The sequence below is a fragment of the Corythoichthys intestinalis genome, chromosome 4 (assembly GCF_030265065.1).
Source record: "Corythoichthys intestinalis isolate RoL2023-P3 chromosome 4, ASM3026506v1, whole genome shotgun sequence".
NCBI lineage: Eukaryota > Metazoa > Chordata > Actinopteri > Syngnathiformes > Syngnathidae > Corythoichthys > Corythoichthys intestinalis.
The window spans coordinates 43,902,671-43,915,480 of record NC_080398.1 but is presented as its reverse complement, the minus strand read 5'-3'; the positions used below and the strand labels follow the sequence as shown (position 1 = coordinate 43,915,480).

At 40.3% G+C, this 12,810-nt stretch overlaps 1 protein-coding gene across 2 annotated transcripts in view; it reads left to right on the top strand.

Annotated features, from left to right (window-relative positions):
* invs (inversin) overlaps positions 1-12,810 on the top strand; it is a 110,921-nt gene that overhangs the window by 67,300 nt on the left and 30,811 nt on the right. For both annotated transcript variants that reach the window (XM_057835504.1, XM_057835503.1), the window contains 2 exons: positions 1-122; positions 5,968-6,075. In XM_057835504.1, the coding sequence (XP_057691487.1) occupies positions 1-122; positions 5,968-6,075 (230 nt within the window). The remainder of the gene's footprint in view (positions 123-5,967; positions 6,076-12,810) is intronic.

Below are 12,810 nucleotides of genomic sequence, written 5' to 3'. Positions count from 1 at the left end.
GCTCCGCACGTGTCGACCTGGTGGATGTGGATGGTCACACGGCTCTGCACTGGGCAGCTCTGGGAGGGAATGCTGAGGTCTGTCAGATCTTAATGGAGAACGGGATTAGCCCCAATGTACAGGTGAGCTCTTGCGTTTATGTGCTGGTGTAATACAAAAGGTGTGAATAGATTCAAGCCTCAGGCTTTTATTCAGAGGCGGACTTGCATGGTCTTTAAACTTGCCGAGGAAGTGAGTGTTGGCCAGGGGAAAAACAATTTAATACATTTTTAAGCCGACAAATGGCCTCATAATCAGGAGAAACATTATATCATTATGACAATCGATAAAAATATGATATTGAAACGAAATACAGTGGGGAGAACAAGTAATTGATACACTCACAATGGGAAAACCCATTGGCAGTGTATCAAATACTTGTTCTCCCCACTGTAAATCGTCTCCATCTCCACCAGCAGGCATCACCTTTGCCACAGGAACCAAGCGCTTTCCATGTACTCACATCGTTTTCAATTCCCTCCCACCGCTGACTAGGCATGTGCCGGTATGAGATTTTGATGGTACGATAACCGTGGGCAAAAATACTGCGGTTTCACGGTATCACAGTATTGCAATTATAGCTCCAAAATGTGTTGTTTTGAGATGTATGGGTTAAAAAAAAAAATTTTTTTCCATTGAACAGGTTTTTTTTTTTTTTTTTTTTCAGAACATAGTTGCAAAATGGAACATGAATATATTGTTAAAATAAATTATCAATATAAAAAAAAACAAATATATTAAATAAAATCAAAATAAATATAACTTATAGATTATAGCCACAGCCAAGGCTCAAGTTGTGCATGACTTTTTTTGAGGGTGGAAAAGCTCAAGTGAAGTTTCGCCATTTTCAGCCACTGTGTCAGCTCTAGTCTACATGATGTCATGCCTATGTGTTAAAAAACAAAGAATTCATAAGTTAATAAGTTAGTTAAAAATGTATAAGTTAGTTTAAAGTGTAAATATTGTTGTGGAAAGGTTTCATCTAAAAAAAAAAAACATTGGGAGTGATACCTCTCCTTGATCCAGCGAACGTGGATTTGTGCTTAGGGCAAGAGCATCTTTCGCAATTAGCGATCTTTGATGCTATCCCCTTTTCCCCTTCATTCAAGCGAATCGAGCTTGTTTTCTCACTCTGCGGCTGTAACACTCGACGAAGTTGCTCTCCCAGCTAAGCCTAGGCTAACATTCGTCTTTGTAAGCTTTTAGTTAGTTTGTATATTAAATTTGAAAGGAAAATGTGTGTTTTGTTTTTGGCGAACTTTTCATGGCCCTAATCTGTTGAAGCTACTCACACATGGAAAAATACAATTGTACAACGTTTTAAATGTATTCATTTTGTAAATCCCACTTACCACGATTTGAGAGCTTAATAAATTGAAAAAAAGTACGCCTTATGTTTGGAGTATTTGTTTTTGGGTTCACTGGCTGTCTAGCCGATAGCGTTACTTTCACACACAGCAACAAACGGGAGGGGTGAGCGCTGCCGCGCCAAACCACTTCTGGCTGCATTTTTGACACATGAAAAATAGCGAATACCGTACTACGGTCTGACGGAAAATTTTAGTGGTTTTGAAACCGCGGCGTTTTCACACCACGGTAAACCGTGAAACCGCTAACCGGCACATGCTTACCGCTGACGTGTTTCCAGCTGAGTTTGACCCTTCCTAAATATCACTTTTTTTCCTTACAAAATCAACAAAGACAAGTACATGAATATTGATGTGTTATGATGTGAACATCATCAAACCCACGGAGTTCCCAGCTCAGACTTCGCCAGTCGGAGGTTTGGCAGTTGTTTGGCCTTTCACAACTCTTTCATTAAAGAGCCAATTATTTTCAAACTTACTCGGTAGCCATTCTGAGTTTTAGCAGCAGTTGCGCAATTATTTATAATTTTATGGGTGAGATGTATAATTTACTATGACTACGTAAACTGGGTACCGTAATTTACGGGCGATAAGTCGCACCTGACTATAAGCTGCCACCCACCAAATTTGACACGAAAACGACATTTGTTCATAGATAAGCCGCACCGGACTATAAGCCGCAGCTGTCCTCACTGTATTATGGGATATTTACACAAAAAGATATTAACCGGTAACACTTTATTTGACAGCGGCGTCATAAGACAGTCATAATTTTGACATGACACTGTCATGACCATGAACTCATTTGCTCCCAAAAACGTATAAATACGTTCTATTTTTTAATTGTTTCAGTGTCCCAAACACGTATTTATACTTTTTTATTCTTTTTATTCTTTTTTTTTTTTTTTTTCTCAAAAAAAGACATCTCTTGGTCGTGATTCAATTCAGCTCCAAAGCACAAAGCTGAAAATCCATTTTAAAGCAATAAAACTGGCCACTGGAGGGCAGTAGTGCATTTGGTAAGACCCGCAACCCGATTCAACAGCAACGAACGGCCAAGCCACACGGCCGGGCGACGGCGAAAGATGACCGAATGGATGCCAGGCGGCGGACGACCGAGTAGACCAACCGGTAGGACGTCCAGGATGCCAGGCGCTGGACAACCGGGCGGAACGACCGGGATCACTAGTGCAGCTGACAATGCCTTTGAGTCCGTGCTGCTCGCGAGCAGAGCCAGCAGAGACTCCAAAAAATTCTGAGACAGATGGTGATGAGGGAAAGGCTTAACCGGCTGTCGCGGCCAGAACAGCGTCATCTTTTTAGTTCTTTATGTATAAATACATTCTTACTTTGCTATCAAAAGCTATATTTGTCTTGTTGTTTATCTTATTTTGTAAAAGGAAAACATTATTCAGATGGTTGGGATGTAACTAAAGCAAAAAATAGCTGTGTATAAGTCAACGTTATGTTTGAAATGTATGCTTTCACAAAAGCTCAATTTCTCCGTTTTTTCATCAGAAATTGGAAAATTGCTCAAACTAACCTATTTTCTAATGCTGATTTTTAAAGAATGGAAAAAGATATGAACGTTTTTTCTGCTGAAAGAAGAGAGTCTAATCTTTCTTTTGGTGGGTTCCATGTTTATATAGCAATAGAACAGAATTTTCTGTGGGCCTTGCAAAATCAGTCAAAATCCAGTAAAACGGTCGGGAGCGAAGGGCCTTGCTCAGTTGAAAATGTCTGGGAGTGAATTAGTTAATGAATGTTTACGACAGATGTCATTTAGGCTAGGCTCATACCGCAGGTCTTAATGCACAAATCCGATTATTTCATGTTTTTCCTACTCGAGTCAGGTATTAACATGACTGTCTGAACGGGACAGGTCGCATAAAAGAGGACAATTTCAAATCCAATCAGGGTCACCTTCGTATGTGGTTAAAATCTGATCATTTTTTCAGAATGAGGCTGCGGTCTGAACTGTCAAATCCCCCAAATCGGAATTCATGCAGCAATTACGTCAGCAAAGAGCGAGAGGGGCAGGGTGCTACATTAGCGATGGAGCTGTGCATTAGCTTGAATGCGGCTTTTTGGGAAGAGGCGAGCTTGACAAGTCATAAAAAAATCAAATGGGAGGTTATCTGTGCTCCAAATAAGAAATATTTCAAGATTGCTTACACCGCCGAGATGCATGCACTGTGCGTGATTACTATCAATCTATATAAACTTATAATATAAGACTAAACGGGGATTATTTATGTCTGTTATTTGTGTCCTCTTTTTGGAAATCAAAATATGATCACCCTAGAATGCCGTTGGGACAGTATTTGGTTTGATGCTCCTGCGCATGCGGGTCAGTTTGCACTGCACATCTCGGACTGTGAATTCGTGCTCATGTGTGATACTTGAACGGGCTCAATGGACAAAGGCAGTCTGAACGGGCACGCCAAAATTTGCCTGGCACAGCCAGACTATTCTCCCTGTATTTTTCAAACACTGTGAGAAATAGTCTGGGACCCAGCCCATCAACAGTCTCTCGAGCAAGGTACAAAATCAATCGTCCAATCAGATTCGTTTATTTGCGTGACGCTCAAAGTCGTGTCTACAACAACACAGATGGCGACCGGGAGAGCCGAGAATATGTTCCAATCTGCGTTAAAACCAGTTTTAAATTACCAAAAACACATCAAAACAAGTCATTGACAACAGTCAACATGGCTCGCGCGAGCCATGTTGAGTAAACTTCTCCATTCTCTGCTCACGCTAATTACTTGTTGCTTTAACAACGTCATGTCTGCCCGTCGCTGATTGGTCCACTCCGCTGTCTGTTTGCTGTGGCTTGCTCCGCCTTTGGATCCGCCGGACGGTCGCCAGACTCAATCGCTGGAACAGTGGTGAGTCTGGTTTACCAGGCAACGCCAAAATAACATATGACAAAAAATCGGAATTTTGCATTAAGACTTGTAGTATGAACCTAGCCTCGTGTCATCCGGCAGCTTATCCCACTTTTGAATGGAAGTAAAAGAGCCGAGCTGGACATAACAGTAAATGGAATTAGTGACAACATTTGCTGGATGACATTTAATGACATGTGTCATAGGCAATCATTAATACTCATGAAAAGTGCCATGTCATAATTATGACAGTGTTATGACAGCCTTATGACGCCGCTGTCAAATAAAGTGTTACCTATTAACCCAAATAAATCAACAAATAAGCCGCACTGGACTATAAGCCGCAGGATTCAAAATGAGGGGGGAAAGTAACGGGTTTTAGTCTGAAAATTACAGTAGTTACATAGTCTAGCATACAAAACATGCTTCTAAGTACACACCTAATGAGACTCAGTGTAAGAGAAAACATACAGTGTATCACAAAAGTGAGTACACTCCTCGCATTTCTGGAGATATTTATATCTTTTCATTGGACAATACTGACAAAATGACACTTTGACACAATGAAAAGTAGTCTGTGTGCAGCTTATATAATAAAGTTCATTTATTTTCCTCTCAAAATAACTCAAAATATAGCCATTAATAACTAAACCTTAGAAACTACGTACATCCCTAAATGTCCAAATTGAGTACTGCTTGCCATTTTCCCTCCAAAATGTCATGTGACACGTTACAGGACTGCTGTCAGCATTGCTGCAGATATTGAAGAGGTGGGGGGGGGGGGGGGGTCATTCCCACCACCATGCTTGACTGTAGGCATGACACACTTATCTTTGTACTCCTCACCTGGTCGCCGCCACACATGCTTGAGACCATCGGAATCAAACAAATTAATCTTCATCTCATCAGACCATAGGACATGGTTCCAGTAATCCATGTGCTTTGTTGACATGTCTTCAGCAAACTGTTTGCGGGCTTTCTTGTGTACCGTCTTCAGAAGAGGCTTCCTCCTGGGGTGACAGCCATGCACACCAATTTGATGTAGAGTACGGCGTATGGTCTGAGCACTAACAGGCTGACCCCCACCTCTTCAATCTATGCAGCAATGCTGACAGCGATCCTGTCACGAGTCAAATGACATTTTGGAGGGAAAATGACAAGCAGTACTCAATTTGGACATTTAAGGATGTACGATTTTTCAAAGGGGTGTACTCACTTTTGTTGCCAGGGGTTTGGATCGTAATGGCTATATTTTGAGTTATTTTGAGGAGAAAATAAATTAACTCTATTATATAAGCTGCACACAGACTACTTTTCATTGTGTCAAAGTGTCATTTTGTCAGTGTTGTCCCATGAAAAAATATACTGAAATATCTGCAGAAATGCAAGGGGCGTACTCACTTTTGTGATACACTGGAACTATGGTTTTATTGAAACAGTGTTTCTTATTGTGGTTGTTTGTTACCGAAATAAATCCTGCTGAGAGCTGCTTCCACTTTCTAATATAGGTCTCTTCTCAGATAATTGCAAAATAAGATAACAGAAATATTGAATTCGGAATCTTCGTTTGATTCACTTAGTCTATTTTGTAGTGGCATAATCTTATAAATTAAAACCGACTTTGTTGTTACATCTTCTGAAGACTTTCGTGATCTATATCTGTCGGGCAGGACCAAGCAGGCCGGACTCCACTGCAGTGTGCTGCTTATGGTGGCTATATCACCTGCATGGCAGTACTCATGGAAAAACATGCTGATCCAAACATCCAGGACAAGGAGGTAGGAATCTGCAATGCTGCATCCTCAAGTCAATCCAGTGTATATACTCATTGGCTAGAATTTACTGCCAGGCCTCTCACGTCAAATGGATTGGACGTCTATCACAAGCAATGGCAACCAATGAGTAACAATGGGGATCATTTGGGTTAATTTTTTTTATAGTGCAAAAACCAACCATTTGAAAAGGGATGTGGACACTTTTTTATACCAGGGATATCAAACCTATTTTTGATTGTGGGCCACGTCATAGTTATGGTTTCCCTCAGCGGGTGACTGCAAAATTAACTGAGTGTAACATCGCCCTATATACAGTATGTGACAAATTGAATTATGGCTGCTTTTGAAATCAGAAGCAAGTAAAGAAATGCTTGTAATATCCGTCTTATTTTTATTTATTTATTTATTTTAAACATGTCCTGTTCAGCTGCTTAGACACAGAGAACAGTAAATCCGATTTTCTTTTAAGAGTGAAACAGTTTCAATGTGCCACTTGGGAGTTTGGTATACTCATCTTGTGGTTGTATAGATTGTGTTGTTTATTCGGAAAATAAAGCTGAACAGACGAGGAATTAGGGCAGTACTTCTCAAAAAGCTGGGCACACCCCCAGGGGGGCGCAAAACGATGCTGGGGGGGGGGGTGCATGTGACTTCGGGGAACATACTAAAATAATGTGTGATTGCACATACACTCAGTGGGTGACAGAGGCAATCTAATTTTCAGAGTGTGTGCAGTATTTTTGAACCAAACAATAGCACACAGCAAAGAGCAGTGGAGATACGAAGAGTTAAGACGAGGAAATATGACAAAGCGTATGTAGCGTTTGGCTTTGACTTTTAATACAGTGGGAGTTGAGGAAAAATGTTTGCAACCTACAGCAGGTCGCCAGATCAATTAAGACGGCACACAAAGACCCCAATCACATTTAAAAGCGGCTTAATTGTTTTTCAACGAAAACGTGTCGAATATTGCCAACAATCATCCTGCTTTTTCAGTGTTAGATCAGTATATCAGCAAGCACTATTAGCATGCTCAGTGCAAAATAACCCCACACCATAGCAAAGGAGCTGATACTGCCTGCAGTAAAAAAATGTTTTTTAAAAACTGTCCATCTGTCCAATGACACTGTCGTTTTTGTTCTATTTTTGTTTTTTTTGGTCAAATTGTTTGGCATATTGTCCTCATGAGTTAATGTTGCTAATCAATTTGAAATATTATTAATTATTGAATTTATTTTTCAGTATCAAATGGTCAAAAATATCCCTTGTGTGTATTTTTACAGTACGGATGTGACTTTTTTTTTTTTTTTTTTTGGCTAACTGATGCGCTTTAAGCATAGACTTCACCATCAGATAGTGATGGTGAAGTCTATGCTTTAAGTCTTTTCTTTTACAAACAAAACAATGTTAATAAAGTTATACTCTATTTTAAGTTCATCTATATTACTTGTTTTTCTTAATTTAAAAACTGACACAATGTTATGCAGTTGAAATATTTTATAATTTTATCGACAAATTATACTATTTACAGTGGCCGCAGAGAGTTGAGGGGGGCGCGAAACATTTACGTCTTCCTGAGGGGGTGGGCTTAACAGAAAATAATTAAGAAGTACTAGATTGGGGGATGAGAGAGAAAAGAGGGGAAAGAGAACAAGGAACACATGAACATGAATAAATGCTGCTACCCAAGGGCGTAGGTTTACATAGGGATGGTATAGGGACATAACATTACCAACTTTTTAGGATGCTAAAATTGTCCCCACCAACTTTGAAGCAACCTTATTTGCATTATATAATGAGTTCAGTTATATAGGGAATTTAGATTGTCTTCCCATATGTCGTAAGGCTAGAATTGACCCTACCAGTATTAAGTGAATTATTTTCATTTTGTTTATGTTTGGTAATAAAAACCAGACATTTATTTTGGAAGTTTTCAAAATGTTTCTTTAGTAGTTTTTGAAAACAAAGGTTTGAATCAAACAGTGTATTACCTGAACCAATGCATGTAAAAGTATCAGTTGATACGGATTTATTTTGAATTGATCATTTAGGCCAGGGGTTTTCAACCCAGTCCTCAAGGCACACTGTGGGTCCTGGTTTTTGTTCCAGCCGATCCAGCAGAGACAGTTGAACCAATGAGGCTTCTGCTAAAACAAGCCACACCTGACTGCAATCAACTGATTGCACTTGTAAAACACCAGATTGGGGAAAAAGTGTTGTCATCTTGTTTGGTAAGAATGAAATCCTGCACCCACAGTGTGCCTTAGTGGAATAGGTTGGGAACCCCTGATTTAGGCTATCAATTAATTGGTTCCATATTCATGAGAAATGTGGCCCTGACCCCCGTTCACCCAATCTGTTTAGTTTTATTAATGTCCCGTCCCCAGCAAAAAGTGTACATGCAGGTTATGCTATTATATCGTCCCTACCAATGTTGAGACCAAACCTACGTCCTTGCTGCTACCTAATCTTACGTAGCGTTACGAGTTACATATGCCTTTTCTTACGAAGAGGGGATCGGGATATGACTCGTAATCAGACGGATGGGAATAGGGGAGATGCAGTGTATCACAAAAGTGAGTACACCCCTCGCATTTATGCAGATATTTAAGTATATCTTTTCATGGGACAACACTGACAAGCACGCCCGTCTCATCAGACCATAGGACATGGTTCCAGTAACCCATGTGCTTTGTTGACATGTCTTCAGCAAACTGTTTGCGGGCTTTCTTGTGTACCGTCTTCAGAAGAGGCTTCCTCCAGGAGTGACAGTCATTTGATGTAGAGTGCGCCGTATGGTTTGAGCACTAACACGCTGACCCCCCACCTCTTCAATCTCTGCAGCAATGCTGACAGCACTCCAGTAATGAGTCACATGACATTTTGGAGGGAAAATGACAAGCAGTACTCAATTTGGACATTTAGGGGTGTACTCACTTTTGTTGCCAGGGGTTTCGATATTAATGGCTATATTTTGAGGGGAAAATATATGAATAGGGCTGCCAAAATTATCGCGTTAACGGGCGTTAATTAATTTTTAAAATTAATCACGTTAAAATATTTGACGCAATTAACGCATGCACTGAATGACCAGCTCACACATTGCCTTAAACAGATTACAATGAGGCCGTTTATGGACATTAAGAGTGAAGAGAATGCTACCGGCTGCTTCGGGGCAGTGCCGTTCCATACTAATATTATTTCTTCTAAACGTGGGAGAATTAGTAGTTGTGAGATGTTTATGCTGTATGCACAATGCAATGCAATTTGCTATTAGTGCTCCACACATATTTCGGTAAGTTTTCTTTCATTTAGTGGCAATTATGTGTCTCTTGTTGTATTTTAGGTAAGATATGTACCGAGATATGTATTTTATAAAGGCGAGTGGACACAGGCGTTCTTTGGACCGCGCCATTTATTGGCATAAGCTTCTCCTTCACAACAAACATAAGTATTGTTTAGTGAAAGCACAACAAAAATAATATTCCTATCTCTCTCAAAAAAAATAATGTTCACAAAAGAAAAACACTTAAGTCTATAGTAATGAGGCCCTATTCTCACAGTTAAACAACAATGCAAAATGAACTGGCATTCCATATCAAAATAGCTATGCAAAATACACGTAAAACTTACTCAGACTTTGGTCACTCTATTCTTATTATTGTTATTTTTATTCTTATTATTATTATATTAACTCTACTTTTGATTGAAAATTTTACAAATTTTATTAAAACGAAAACATGAAGAGGGGTTTTAATATAAAATTACTATAACTTGTAACTATAACATTTGTCTTTTAAAAACTACAAGTCTTTCTATACGTGGATCACTTTAACAGAAAGAATGTTAATAATGCCATTTGTGGATTTATTGTTACAATAAACAAATACAGTACTTATGTACCGTATGTTGTATGTATATATCCGCCTTGTGTCTTATCTTTCCATTCCAACAATAATTTACAGAAAAGTATGGCATATTTTATAGATGGTTTGAATTGCGATTAATTGCGATTAATTACGCTTAATTAATTTTTAAGCTGTAAGTAACTCGATTAAAAATTTTAATCGTTTGACACCCCTATATATTAACTCTATTATATAAGCAGCACACAGACTACTTTTCATTGTGTCAAAGTGTCATTTTGTCAGTGTTGTCCCATGAAAAGATATACTTAAATATCTGCAGAAATGCAAGGTGTGTACTCACTTTTGTTATACACTGTATGTCTGATTGGAATGTGATAGGGCAGGATGACGTTGCAAACAATGTTGGTGATGTTTAATGGGGAACCAGGTATTAGGATAAATTACCTGCGAGCATTAATAAGTTGACATCCTACTTGTGTCTATGTAATCACTAATCCTGTCACAATGGATGGATGGATCAATCATACTCATGTGTCTAGTAATAACTAATCATGCGTGTACAACAAACTCAAAGATGTGTTTTGGGGGCAGTTTACATGGTGTCTCTGTGATATGAAGACGCAATCACTGTGTTGCGGGCTGGCCTCGCTTTCATATGGTGTCAGCAAAGACGGATGGCAAAGACGCAAACCTTGGAATCCTGCCTGCAAAGTGGAAGGATTCGACTGCGGGAGCTTGAGTGGGCTTGCTCTGCATGAATATCAATGGAAAGCTCCCGCGCCGTTAACGTCAGCAGTTCAGCACTCGCACACGTCACATTGGGCGTGCACATCGGTGCTACTAAACATTAAAAACAGCAAATGGCAGAACGTTGGCTTTAATTTACTGTTTTAATAGTATTTTTTAATTTAAATATGTTGAATGTTTCCATTTTTGTGCCTTTTGGAGCAAAAGAAAAATGCCATCGCTTGGAGTGGGCGGGCATGTTCTCTTCCGGGCTGAGGAGGTTGTTGAGGTCAAAGTGCATCATTCGCTGTCGCCTTGTACATTTGCACTGCCCCCTAGGGCCTGGCATGAATACTACATCGTTTTGATGCGGAATTGCAACATTGGTCGAATGGAGACGGAACATTTGAGACGCAAACATGAAATGTTTTGTCTTCTCGGAGAGTCACCATGTAAACGGCCCCTTAGTCATGCGGAGAATAGAACTGTTGCGCAGGAGCCGTTAGGAAAACCGGGCGCAGACCCAGCTCACACTCCCACCCACATGATCTGCACCCCAGGAGGACCCAGGGTGGTCTGGCAGCCTATCTGAGCTGCCTCCAATCATCTTCCGGGGTAAAGGACGAGAAAGTGCACAACCTCCGTCCTACCACTGCCCTCAACCTCCACTGAGCCGGGAAAACTGAGGTGCCACCACGGCCCCTAGGATTCAGTGCAGGAGTGGGCACCCACCTTGTGTGAGGGAGGGCCCCCCACATTACACCAGCGCGAGTAGCGAGATGCCGGAACATAGTCGAAAGAAGACGGCAACCAGATAGTGAGAAGAGGCCACTAGGCGAGTGAGAAGGAGCCCAAATGCACAAAATTATGTGGTGTGCCGGATCTGGTTGCCGGCCTTGATTTTGGCACTTGTGCACTGCACTTTTCAGTGAGTTTTGCTAATTGCGACATCTAGATATTAAAGAGCTACCAATTGAAGTGAGTTTAGGAATGTTTTGCCATAATTATGAATTTTTTTTGTTTGGTAACGAGTAGGAGTGGGAACCTCTTGGTACCTCACGATACGATACGGTTTGCGATACAAAGCTCACGATAACGATGATCTGATGATATGGCGATACAACAATTATCGATACATTGGTCAGGAAATAATTCTAGGATATTCTACAAACAACTAATAAACAGAAAAACAAGCTTCTGCTGTGAATTAGATAGAGTTTATCACAAGTAGACGTCCAATCCATTTGAACTGGGAGGGTGGCAGCGAATGAACTTTCGTTCATTCGCTGCCATCCCTCCCACTTCAAACGGATTGAACGTCTATGGCCGTCAGTGGCAGCCAATGCCAGGCAATGAGGTAATTTTGGACCATTTAAGGCAGGGGTGTCCAAACTTTTTGCAAAGGAGGCCAAATTTGGATTTGGTAAAAATGTGGGGGGCTGACCTTGGCTGACATCCTTTAAGTATTTAAGCAAATTTTAGCCATTTGGTGTGTCACATTTGCTTTTTTTTTTTTTAATTAATAATTTCAACAATCTCGCAACTAGCCTTTGTGGCGTTCTCTTTCATCTCTCAGGCTCTTGCGAAATACAGCTGCTGTAAAATTAAACTAGCTTCAAGTTGCTTCAATTTCTCGCTACATATCTTCCCTGTAATCTTGTTGTACATGTCAGCGTGTCTTGTTTGGTAATATCGCCTCACATTAAACTCTTTAAAAACAGTGACTGTCTCTTTGCAAATGAGGCAGACACAGTTGTTGCGTATTTTAGTGAAGAAATAGTCCAATTTCCACCTATCCTTGAAGCGTCGGCCGTCGCAGTCAACTTTCTTATTTTTTTGTTGATTGTCGCCATTTTAGAAAATTGGGAGTAACGGGTCATACGGGGTAATGTTGCTTAGAGTGCTGCTGCCTTTTAGTTGGTAAATGAGGAGTAGCATTTAGTGTGTAAGCTACTTCATATGCTGGTAGCAGTACTGCTGACCAATTTATTAAGTCTGTGTGGGGGTCAGACGTTATTGATTTTATGACAGAGGCTGGGGGCCGGATGAAATTTGAACACGGGCCGCATTTGGACCCCAGGCCGGACTTTGGACATGTCTGATTTAAGGTCATTTACATGTTGATGTTCAGTTACTTCCTGTT